General features: G+C 45.5%; 1 protein-coding gene across 1 annotated transcript in view; it reads left to right on the plus strand.

Moving 5' to 3' along the window:
* The window catches only part of SLCO3A1 (solute carrier organic anion transporter family member 3A1), a 165,274-nt gene that overhangs the window by 15,789 nt on the left and 137,138 nt on the right, over nucleotides 1-12,347 (plus strand). The window contains exon 2 of the mRNA XM_054388085.1: nucleotides 9,152-9,617. Within this exon, the coding sequence (XP_054244060.1) occupies nucleotides 9,152-9,617 (466 nt within the window). The remainder of the gene's footprint in view (nucleotides 1-9,151; nucleotides 9,618-12,347) is intronic.

The raw sequence follows: 12,347 nt of genomic DNA on the forward strand, positions 1-12,347 counted from the left end.
TGAAAAGGCTGTGGAGGACATGTGGTGGGAAGAAAATGTACATGGATCTATGAGAAAAACTTTTTACTGGGCTTGGGTGAAAGAAGATGTAGCAGAGCAGTTTGTGAGACTGGATGAAGTGGATGAGTAATGATCCTCTCACCAGTCAAACCCTCTCAGTTAATGTAACCTGCAGGCTAATGCAAGTGCTAGTTTCCCAGCTTCCTCTGTGCAAGCTGAGCTGGACTCATCCCATCACAGATCCATTAGTGCCATCTCTGTTTGAGAGAGAGGCTGCAGGGGCCACGCTGCTAAGGCAACAGAGGCTTTGTCTGGGCTGGTTTCGTACATATGCCTTTCATTTCCCTTTGCTTGATGTGTATTCCAGGGAAGCTTAGCAGGGCTTTAAGCAATGCACCTGGAGGTGACAGATTTCTGCTGGTGGTGGGAAATAATGCAGCCATGTGTGCAGCTCTTGTCCTGGATGGTCTGTCATGCACCTGCAAAACCAGGGTTAAAAGAAACCAGAGGCTGGGGAAGTACAAGGAGAAAAGATAACAGTGCTCATGTTGGCTGCACTAGCCAATTGCTCTGTGAATGTCCTTAGCTTGATGGTGTTCCCACTCTGCAGTGCCTGAATTCTGGGTTCCTTGCAGAATTTGCTGTGCCCCTGCTGTAGGAGTCCATGGGAACCTCTCTTATGTTGTGGTTTTGCTTATGTCAGACTCCAGCAGGTAAATGGAAGAGGTGGTGACTTCTGTCTTCCTTGCACATGGTCACTGAATTTTTGCAGGCTCTGGTATTTCTACAGGGAGGGGACTCTTGTCAGCTGCTGTTTGGTGCCTGGCTCTGACATGGGTTATTGTTAATCCTGCAGAAACGGGTGAAATTCAGCCATCTGTGTGTATGGCCTCAGCAGATGCATTTGCTCATTGGCTTTTTGATAGCTCATTTCATAGTGAATCCCAAGGCCCAGAGCTCCCATCATCTGGTGAGAGATATCAATGTCTATATCTCCATTTTCACAGGGATCATGGTGGGACAAGTGAGATAAGTCCATTGTTCTGGCTAGATCTCCCATTCCTTAAGATTTCTTATTTATTCTTTTATTTTGTGTGTGTTACTCTTAAAGGTACTTCTAAATCACTTGCTCTTCAGGAGGAAAGGGCTTTGCTGCATTTGAGAAGTGACAAAATGAGGAGATAACAGTGGCATGAGAAAGAAAGTTCCATGGCTTGTGCTGCACTCAGGACTGCCAAACTTAAACGTGCAAATGCCACAAGTCTGCCCTTTCTGACTTCCACCCCCTGCCCTTCACACAGGAAATGTTCAGCTAATACCCAGCTTCTTGGGTGGGAATAGATTGAAGATCATCTTCAAGCCCTGACCCTCTACACTCACTTCCCAGCCTGACCTGTTCTTCAGTGGGAGGGTTGGCAGCAGCTGGCAAGCAGCTTCCCTTGTAGCCTTGGCTCTGCACAGAGCCAATGTGGAAGGAGAACTGAGGTGTTTGTGAAGAGCTTTGTAGGAGGGTGTTACTTAGCAAATCAGCAGAAAGGCAGGGACAGCTCTTGTGTGGGCTGCAGGGTGTGAGATGGGGATAAGCAAGCAGCTCACGTGGCTTTGGGAGGAGCTGGAGGTGTTGCTACTTAGGTGCTAGAGGCACCCTAATTCCACCTGCCCATGCTTGCAGTAATTTGGTGTTGCTTTTGTGAGTTGTTAAGAATACACAAAATGCACAACATGGCCATTGTGGTTCCTTTTTAAATGGCTTCCTTCCTCCTAAGGCTTAGTGCATTAAAGCGTTTCAGGTACTGCCTGATGAGAAGTGCCTCTAACTTCTCTTTAAGCTGAGTTCTCATTTGCCATGGCCAGGCATCCTGACTGCTGGGTAGGGAGAGGAGCACAAGAGATAGGAGCAGAGCCAGAGCAGATGAGAGAAGAAGTGGTAGGACCCATCAGAAAACCTCCTCTGACAGTATATGGCCTTTATATAATCCCCTTTGTCCCCCAACTGGGAAAAACTGAATTCTGCTTCTGTCAAAGCTTTTATTAATGCTGCTTCAGAGTGTCCTGCCTGTGTCACTTCTGCCCTGGTTCATGCCTGGCAGCTGGGAATGCTGCTGCAACCAGCTCTGCAGACCTCTGGATCTGCTCTGTGGCATAACTCAGACACAACCCTTAGCTCTGAATTCAGCTCTTGATTTCAAATTAAGATACCATGAAGTTCTTTGCATGACAAGTTTTCTTGGCGGGCTTGCATTGTGGTTTCTGTTGTGGTGAGTAGCTCTGTTCATAGAAGAGAGCCTTCTCTGCAGGCATAGAAGTGTGGTGTTAGGAAGTATTTTATTAGGTAAACAGTAAACTTGTTTATGGAGATGGAGAAATAAGGGTCTTGCAGTGTGACAGATAAGAACCCTGCCTCTCCAGTGCTTTTGTAGTACATAAGAAGGGGCTTTTTTTCTTTTAAGAAGCATAAGTTTCATCTCCTCCTCCACTGGAAGTGAACCCAGGGCAATGGTGCCCTGTTTGCAGAGTCCTGGACCCATGTCTTTATGCAGTTGTTTTGGACACTAGGAACAGTTTCTTCCCCCAAAGGGTTGTCGAGGCCTGGACCAGGCTGTTCAGGGCAGTGATGGAATCCCCATCCCTGGAAGGATTGAAAAGCCATGGAGATGGGACATGTTTGAATAGCATGGTTTAATGACCATGGTGGTCTGGGTTGAGGGTTGGACTTGGATGATCTTGGAGGTCTTTTCCAGCCAAAACAATTCTGTGATTCTGTATTGCCAGTCCTGTATATGGCCAAGAGTGCCTTAGATGCAGTAGGAGCCTACACTTGGGTTGTACCCAGTTTAGATTACCCTGGCTTTACACACCTACTTTAAAAAAAGAGAGATCCTTCTCTGAATATGTCAAAAGATGCTCCAGCTGCTCCCCCTGGGCTGTTTGTTTTGACAGAGCTGAGTGGCCAGCCTACTCACGAGCCCCTGCTGCTGTGTACTTACTCCACATGGAATTCTTCATCCCCTGGGTTCAGAATGTGCCAGCAACAGTGTTCTGTGCTACACTTTTTAAAACACACAAACCTGCAGTTGCAGGGCTGAGGCTTGTGCTTCTTTGCATGCTTATGATGCATTGTTTTGCTGCCAGTGAAAAAGACGTAGCATTTCAAAATAAGGAAGGATTCAAATATCAGCTTCATAATTTGCTACTAAAGAGCAAGGTTTTCTACAAATAGAATCTGGCACTGGGTGTAGTCATGTAGATACCCTGCCAGAGGCTAAATTAGCACTTGCCTGCAGACAGTGAGGTGAATCTTGAACAGCAGACTTGGAGGCAGAAAGCTTGTGTGGACAGTTGGTTGTTATAATATCAGCATGGGCTGGGACTTCAGAAGGTGGAAAAAGCCACAGATCTCAGCCCTGGTGCACATCTGCTGCAGAGCAGCAGCAAGAAAAAAAGCCTTTCAAGTTTTGCTAGGAAGTGTGGTGTGGCCTGGTGCTCTGTACCTGGGTCTATTTTCAGCTGCTGGTGACTCAGGCTGACTTCCTGAGATGGATGTGAGGGGGTAGCTGCAAATACCACCCCTGATGATCTCTTTTGTCACATCTCTCTAAATGGGGCAGTGCTCCTTCTCTTCCCCAGGGGGAGGCAGGGAAAGAGGGTCAGTCCTTTGTGTCCCATGCAGGATCCTTAGGAAGGAGTTGGAGAAGATGAGGACAGCGCAGCTGCATTGTTTGCTGCAATGATTGCCTGGCTTAAAGGTTAGGTCTTTACCTTGTGTGTTTGATCAGAGTGGATCCCAGTTTCACTTAGAGTAGTGGAAAATAAACTCATTTAACTGAGAGGTGTGTGATGTTGGGGTTTTTTTCCTGTTTTAAGCTCTTTTGAAACAAACTGTGGCTTTGTGCTGGTGCATCAAATCCTGACCAAACAGGATATCTTCTGTGGGTGCAGTTTGCAATGTGCAACAGCATGTAGCATTGTTCTGTTTGTAGCAGAGCTGCAAAACCCAGCCAAGAGTCACCCAGGGACACTTGCTTTGAGCCCTGTGTTGGCTGAGGGCAGGTGGCATGGGGGGATGCTGTGACTGCTGAAGTGTGGGGAGGAGATGCACTCTGGGATACAGGAGGCAGCAGAAAAGTTTTCTGCCTGGTGCCAGAGAGGGAGGGGCTGCCAAAAACATGTCTTGCCTTGACCTGGAGCGTGGTATGCTTTTCCTCTTGCTGCATGGTGTAATGCCCTTTCTTCTCAGGCTCCTGAACATCCTGACCTTGAATGCAGGCTTAGTTTGGACTGTGTCAAATCTCAGAGCTGGTTACTGGAATATAAAATGAAATTTTCACACCAGTGAGGCACAGATCTTAGCTGCAAACTCCTTGCAGATTTTTCCAGTGCTGGCCTAGAAACAGCATAGGCACATGCAGCAGCAGCCAAGCTGATAACACCCTACTTCTCAGCACTGGTTCAGCTGCAGTGTCTATTATCCCTGTCATGTGAATGCAAATTTCTTTGCAGAGATGATTTCCAGACCTTGAGCAGAGCCAGCTTGGGTGTGTTCACATCACCACTCTTTTTTTTTTTTTTTTTGCATTCCCTTATGTTCCTGTGCCCAGAGCCAGCATGGGTGTCAGCATCTGCAGTGAGAACACTTCTAAGTTTCCACTGACTTTGGACTGGGAATGGTGTTGGAATTAGATTAGAAGCCTGAGATGGGAGGTTCTGATGCCCTCACTCTTTGAGCAGGGTAAGGAGCAGCAAGGAATCCTGATGCTTGGGGCTAGGCAAAGGGAATGAAGTTTGTTACTCTCCTCCAAGACATCTGATAGGGACGGGGTGGGCAAAATGCCAAGGGAATTTTCTGCAGCTTAGAAAAAAATTGGGCTCAACCACAAGTGATCATCTCAACACTGGAACTGTGGAGCAGGAAAACATCAGAGCAGGGGATCAGCATTGTGTTCCCTTGGGCTTGAAGCCTGAGCCTGATGGCTGTGCTGCCAGCTGGGCGAGTGGGTGGCAAGGGGGGCTGAGCCCATGGGTACCAGCTCTGTGGAGAGGAGAGCTTGCAGATGCACTTTGCCCCAGCCGCTGTGGCTGCTGGAAGAGAGGATGAGATGAGATCTGGAGTGACTGGAGGTGTGTGGAAGCAGTGGCTTTGTTTCTGGGGTGGTGGCTTTGGCTCTTCGAGGAACCTCGTGTTCCTAGGCTCTGTAATGGAGACTGTGGGAGACACTCTGCGTTTGTTTTCCTTTGGGAACATAGTTGCCAGGCAATTATTTTACACCCTGTAGCACTGCAGACATGTCTATTCAAGTCCAATCTCCTACCACAGAACTGAGAAAATGTATTTTACATTAAAAAGAAACATTTAACAAAAAAAAAAAAAAACACCAACAACCAGGCCCTTCAGGCATCAAGTCAATGTGTTTTCTATATATAATCCTGTATTATTAATACAATGAACTTTATCTGCAGACTCTGTGGGTGAATATGACTTGATGGCTGGAGATAGGAACAATATGATATTCATTTGCAATGCACTGTCTCTCTGACTCCAGAATGGTGCCCCCAGCCTTCATTTCATTTCTTAGTGATAAAGTGGGACAATAGTGTGAAGCAGGTTTGTGGATTGAGTTTTTGCTGAGCATTAATATCAAATAAACAGCTTAGAAGGAGAACAAATTTGCCTTGGTTCAGAAATGCCAAGATCTACAGATTTGGGACAGACAGGAATGATGGATGTGAGCTTCTGTTATTGAAATAAGTCCAGAATGGCATGGCAAAAGCTTCCTGGGTTTAGGTACAAGGCTTGCTATATAAGTTGCTATGGCTGGAACATTTTAAGGTGCTGACTGATTTCTTTGCTTTTTATGTGTGGATTTTTTGTTTTGTTTTGTTTTCTTGGTGGTTTGGGGTTTTTTTTGTTTGTTGGTTGGTTTGGTTTGTTTGTTTTCCTTTGGTTTGTTTTCTCTTTGGTTTTTTGTTTGTTTGGGGTTTTTTGAGTCATTTATCACTGTGTGCTTTATGTGAGATCATTTTCCTTTCTTTCCAGTCATTGAAGACAGTTTTAAGGTGGACTTTAGGGGGCCCCTTTTCAAGTTAGTCTTCAAAATCACCCAAGACAAACTTAAGTGTACAGGCTGCTGTGGCTCTGCAAGAGGAGGAGATAGTGCAGTCCTGGTATAAGTTTTAATGACTTCTTGTTATTGTGTGTTAGGTGATGTGCCCACAGAAAGGCAGGAGGCTGGACTATGTGGTCTTTCTAGATCCTGAGCCTGTAGACATTATTTTGCTCACTCAGATTCATGTTGTCATCTCAGAAAGGTTCCCTGTTCTGCCAAAATTGGAGTTCCTGGGGTCTTAACTATAGCAGAGTTCTTCTAGAGACTTGCTGGACTTGGTAGCATGAAGGAGGGCTCCCATAGCAGGGACTCTGCATTGCTTCAAGTGTCTGTTGGTGTTTGCTGCATGATGTTAAGTCTGGACTCCTACCAGATTGCACCAGCCCTATTGGATTACACCTTGCAATAAAACCAGGCTTCTGTTGTTGATGATCACAGAATTGTTCCAGTTGGAAAAGACCTCTAAGATGAAGTCAAGCTGTTGACCTAACACCACCATGTCCTGAAGTGCCATGTCTACACATTTTTTTTAATAACTCTAAGGATGGTGACTCCTCTACCTCCCTGGGCAGCGTAGTCCAGTGTCTGACCACTAGGCACAGCTCCATGGTGTGAGTGCCTGGTGGGGCTGCCTGGGGCAGTGGGATATTGTCCATATCCCTCCACTGTGGTGTGCCTTGCTTTGAAAATACCAATGTAATGTTTTCTAGCAGTGTCTGTCCCCACCTGCTCAGTTCTGCTGCCCTGGCTTTCATGGAGGGCTGGGAACAGTGAGGTTGCTGTTGGGTGTGTGCTGAAGCAGCGTGGCCATGGTCACTAAAGAGGGACAAGCCATGCTGTGCCCTTGTACAAGAGGACATAGTGAATCACAGAGCCATTTCCTCCCACCAAGTACCTGCATGTGGTGTTTCAGATGAAGTGGCACTCTTCTGTCCCCCTGGCACACACATCTTCAACTGGCTTTGGTGTGGGGAGGAATTACTGGAGGTGTTTAAAGAAAAGCCTGGATGAAGCACTTAGTGCCATGGTCTGGTTGATTAGTTAGGGTTGGGTGATCAGTTGGACTTGATGATCTCTCCCAACCTGGTTGATTCTGTGTGATACTGCCTTGCAGTCGTAGGGTTGGATTCATTTTGGTTTAGGGTTGGTGGTTTGTTTTTTTTTTTTTGCCTTACTCAGTTCTTGACTCTTTAATAGAGGAGGATTACAGTGGTAATGGAAAATGATGAATGGCTATATGGAATCAAGGCTGAATTTTCAGAATTAGTTGAAACAGTCCAGTTTTGGAGCTCTCACTTGGACACATCAAGGTTGGGTTTAATAGCTTTATGCAAAGCAGCAGAAGTGGGTTGTTTCTATTGTCCCATTTTGTTGCTGATGGGATTGTCTTTGTCCAACTGTGCCCTAACAGAGGCTAGCTGCCCTCAGAGCAGAGCTGCTGTCAGAATACTTTAAAGTTGGTCAGACTGGCTCCTGCTTCGTGAGGTTTATCAGCAAAGATTTTCAGTGCCTCCAGTGGGAGGCTATTTTTAGTCTTTCCAGAGGCTGCCTTCTGCTCTGAGGCCTTTAGTGCTTTATTTTTTTATATTTAATAGATAAATCTGCCTGGTTTAGGACAACCTTAAATGTCTTCATCTTTAGAAATTTGAAAAACAAGGTAGTCTTTTATCCAAGGTAAGTTTTTGGCATTTCTGTGACACATTCAAGATTTCTTTCAAGGAAAAAATACATAAGGGCGTCACTGCTGTAGACATGAGAATGTGCTAAGTTTTCTTTCTTGAGCAGGAATAACAGTAAGTGAGGTACCCAATGTTTCATCTTCATACCCTGATACCCTTAAGACTGTTGCAGGAAATCCATGATATGTTTTACTGCACTGTGTCATCAAGACTGGAAGAGCCCTCAAGAGGTTCATTTTCCTGCCCTGGGGCCAGAGCAGTCATACCTGTGTCATTCCTGGCAGATGCTGGTCTGTGCTCTTTGAAAGACCTCTGCAGCCTCTCTAGGCAGCTTGTTTTAGTGCTTTGTAATCCTTAGCAGTAGAAGTCTGATTTCTCCCTACCTTGTATTTAACCTGAGTCATCTCTGCTGCAGTTTAAACCTGTCACTTCTTGTCCTACCCACTTTGAATAAAAAGGGCAGGTCATTCCTTTTTGCAGTAATGTTAAATATTTGAAGAACTATTCATGGGCTTCTCTTCTTAGTGTTAAATAACCACTGTTTGTCAAATCTTCCTTTCTTCCTGGTGGACTTAAATCTTCTATGTGAACCTTAATTGGCCTGTCTTCTCAAAATTAGTCTGTAAGTGAAGATCCCAGTCATTAACTAATCCACAATCAGTTTAAACCCTTTGATCAGCATTTTATTTATATACTTTATTAGAAGCCTTTTATTCTGGACGAATTGCCTATTTGTGCATCACTGTTTCTGACTGACTTGATGGCCTCCTGCTGGTGTGTGAGCCAAGCATCCATAAGGTTGTAGAATCATAGAATCAGTCAGGGTTGGAAGGGACCACAAGGATCATCCAGTTCCAACCCCCCTGCCATGGGCAGGGACACCTCACACTAGATCAGGCTGGCCAGAGCAGAGCCAGGTTCTCTGCTGCTTGCTGACTGTTACACCAAGAGAGAGACTGGGTGTCCAGTGTGGTGTGAGGCTTGGTGTGGTCTGTGCCTTGATTTCCTGGGACAATGTGGAGGATGTGCATGCAAACAGAAAGGGAGCCTGAAGAGAGGGCAACCAATCGTGGAGCCTTGGGTCTCTGCAGGCACCCAAAATATCCATTGATGCACAGAGGAATTTGGAAGTGAACAGGTGGTAGGCTGTGAAATGTCAGTTGGTATCAGGACCTTCAGATGTGGCTGTTTGAAATAGCCAGAGCACGCTTGGAGGTCAGCTACTGCTGTACTGTGATTTGGATGCCCTTGATGTGTGTTTTGGGCTCTGAGGGACAGTCAAGCTTAAGCTTTAGCAGAACATGTAAGGAGGAGAGAGGGCAGGTTGCATTCCCTTCTAGTGACTGTCTGTTGGGTTTTCTGTTGCAGGTGAGTGTTTTAACCACCTTGGAGCGGCGATTCAACCTCCAGAGTGCTGACGTGGGCGTCATCGCCAGCAGCTTTGAGATTGGCAACCTGGCCCTCATCCTCTTCGTGAGCTACTTCGGAGCCCGAGGACACCGACCACGCTTGATAGGATGTGGAGGGATAGTCATGGCCTTGGGTGCCCTCCTTTCTGCCTTGCCCGAATTTCTGACCCACCAGTACGAATATGAATCGGGAGAAATACGCTGGGGAGCCGAGGGGAGGGACGTGTGTGCTGCCAACGGGTCTGCCAGCGATGAGGGACCAGACCCTGACCTTATCTGCAGGAACAGGACTGCAACCAACATGATGTACTTGCTGCTCATTGGAGCACAGGTCCTCCTGGGCATTGGTGCTACCCCTGTCCAGCCCCTGGGAGTTTCCTACATCGATGACCATGTGAGGCGGAAAGATTCCTCCTTGTACATAGGTAAGGCTCCCAAAAATTCTCAAAACAGCTTTTCCCTGTGACCTGCTATTGCACTCTTGTTTTCAGCTTGATGCCAGTGGAAGGGCTGCTTTGACACCTCACCGCCATGTGCTTGAGAAGATAACTTGGTGTGGGGCTCAACACCAAGCAGCTGTAGGCAGCAGGGTAACAGAGTGATGTTTGCTTGTGTTGAGGCAATGGGCAAGGCTGACAGCCATGGTGATTATTGCTGGATAGTTAGGAAACTGTTCACTCCTCCTGTTTTGCTTGCCCAGATTAGTTTAAATTCTCTTACTGGTGACTTATGGATGAAGAATTTCTAATTGGCATATGCAATGATGTTTTTTTTTTTCCCCCCTCCCTCCAAGATAGAGCAATTCCCTTCCTTGTTTGTCTGATTATTGCAATATAAGGAAACTGAGAGGAAACACCTGTCTTCTCAATGCCACCAGTACATCCTAGCAAGGAAGTGCCTGTTACACAGTAGGTGGTGTGAGCCAGCATGCTGTGGTGGTAGCGCAGATAACGTGATCCCTCTGAAGGAATGGGATGTGGAAGCTGGTGAGGTCTATTTTGAGAACTGGTGAACCTGAAGCAGAACTCATGATTCTGGTGATCAAGTTGCAGAATTCTTCCAGATAGTTAAGATAAGAAATTTGGCTTCAGTTACCCAATGAAGCAACTCTGTTATTGAAGTGAAGTGCTCATGAGTTCCAGCAGTTGTACCTTTTCCAGCAAGTTTAAAGATGATGTTGGGGATGAAGTTCTCTCGGGGGTGAAAAAAAACAACCAAAGTGACCAGCTTGGCTCATTCTTCTTGCTGCAGGACTTGTCACTAGAGAAATGGCTCCAGTATGGTAAATCAGTGAAGTGTGTGCTGCCATTGATGTGATTTTTCTGTACTTATTAGTATAGTTTCTAGTAACCGAAAGCCTCTGTGCACTTGTCCCACCCTCCTTGTCTTTAATGTGGTTTTCACCTGAATGGATGCTCCTGTTACCGCTTTGGGCTTTGCTTGCAAAGACATTTTTATCAAGTTCCCAAGCATAATGGAATGCAGCTGGAGTGTGAGCACAGACAGCAAAGCTGAACAGTCCAGCTGATGTTCTGAATGGTGTTCCATGTTTTGGGATAGTGCAGAGGCCTGTTGGGAATCTAACTAGAATAATAGAATGGTCTGGGTTGGAAGGGACCTCCAAAGGTCATCTGATCCAAGCCCCCCAAAGGTCATCTGATCCAAGTCCCCCTGCAGTCAACAGGAGCATCCTCAACTAGATCAGGTTGCCCAGAGCCCTGTTGAGCCTAACCTTGATTATCTCCAGGGATGGGGCCCCAACCACCTTCCCTGGGTAAGTACACAGCATGCTCTGGCATTGCTGGATGTACTGCCACTTCAAAGATGTTCTCCTGCATATTCAAAGTGTGTTGATGTAACTGGACATAGAATTGTTCTCTGTCAGCATTTAGCTTTGTCCTTGGATCATTACTCACCCTCACTTGGCTCTACAAATGCTTGTGAGGGATCCATTGGATGAAGCAGGGTGGCACATAGAATACAAGATACTGTACAACCCCGAGGTGAATAATGAGACTAAATTCACTGGAGCAACTTTGCCAACACCATAAATGATGGACTGGAATTAAGAGTGATTCTGAGATTATCTATTATAAATAACTATATAGAGAAGCAGCAACTGCTTTCAGGCTGTTTCACAGGCATTTTTTAAGCAGTGCTTCGTGTCTGAGAACAGGATTGAGGAGGGTGCATAAGAGGAAGATTAGGAGGAGTGATTCTTTCTGTTCCTGAGATGCATTCATCTTGCATGCTAAAATAACTTCTTTAAAGTTGGCACTTTGACTGTAGCTGGGAAAATACTGCCAAAAAAGGAGAAAGATTTCTGCTTTGTATGTGCTGCTTCATGATTTTTTTTTCCTTCCCATGTGCTTCTAAACATGTTTCTCTCTACATGTAGAGTGTTTGTTGGGGTTTTTTATTTGTATTTTTTTAAAGGCAGTTTGGGGTTGTTTGCTTCATTGGCTTTTAGCTAGGGAAAAAAAAATCATTCTTTGAATTTCTCCATATGAATTATGGATTGCAGAAGAGTGTATGTATGCATATTCAACCAATCAGCCACACCAGCAATGCAGTTTAATATCTGCTCTCTCTCAAGTCTATCCATCACAAGTAGGTTTTTCAGCTATGGGATGATGAATTTCTACATCAACCTGCAATCAGTTTTGGCTAGTAAAAAATAAATGCTAACAGGAGAAAAATTACTGTTAAAAAGAAAAAATCTATTCTGTGAATGAATATAAATGGAGAAGCAGCTGTGGAAATGTGTCTCCTCAGGTCAAAATTCTTCAGTTCAAGTTGTTGCTTGAGAACTATTTGCTCAGCTTTGTCTTGAACTCATTATTTTGTGTTGTCATCAATGTAATTTTCAGTGGCCTTAGCAGAAAGCTGGCTGAGCATCTTACCCACTTCATTCTTCTCTGTTTCACAGAGGAAATAACTGCAGAGTGTGTCCTGTCACTGTGCTATATTTATATCAGTTTGCTTTCTCATAATAGCACACTCCCTCAGTAGGGGCTACGCTGTGGGTAACCGGAGAGAAGGCTTTTGGGCGAGTTCCCTCAGTTTAAATTAGGAGCAGGTCTGGCAGAGTTTGTTCTCTCAGGATAGAAACTAATTAAGAACAGCGGTAATAGCCTGACCAAACTTTCTTTCAT

This window comes from Indicator indicator, chromosome 16 (genome assembly GCF_027791375.1).
Source record: "Indicator indicator isolate 239-I01 chromosome 16, UM_Iind_1.1, whole genome shotgun sequence".
In the NCBI taxonomy this organism is placed as follows: domain Eukaryota; kingdom Metazoa; phylum Chordata; class Aves; order Piciformes; family Indicatoridae; genus Indicator; species Indicator indicator.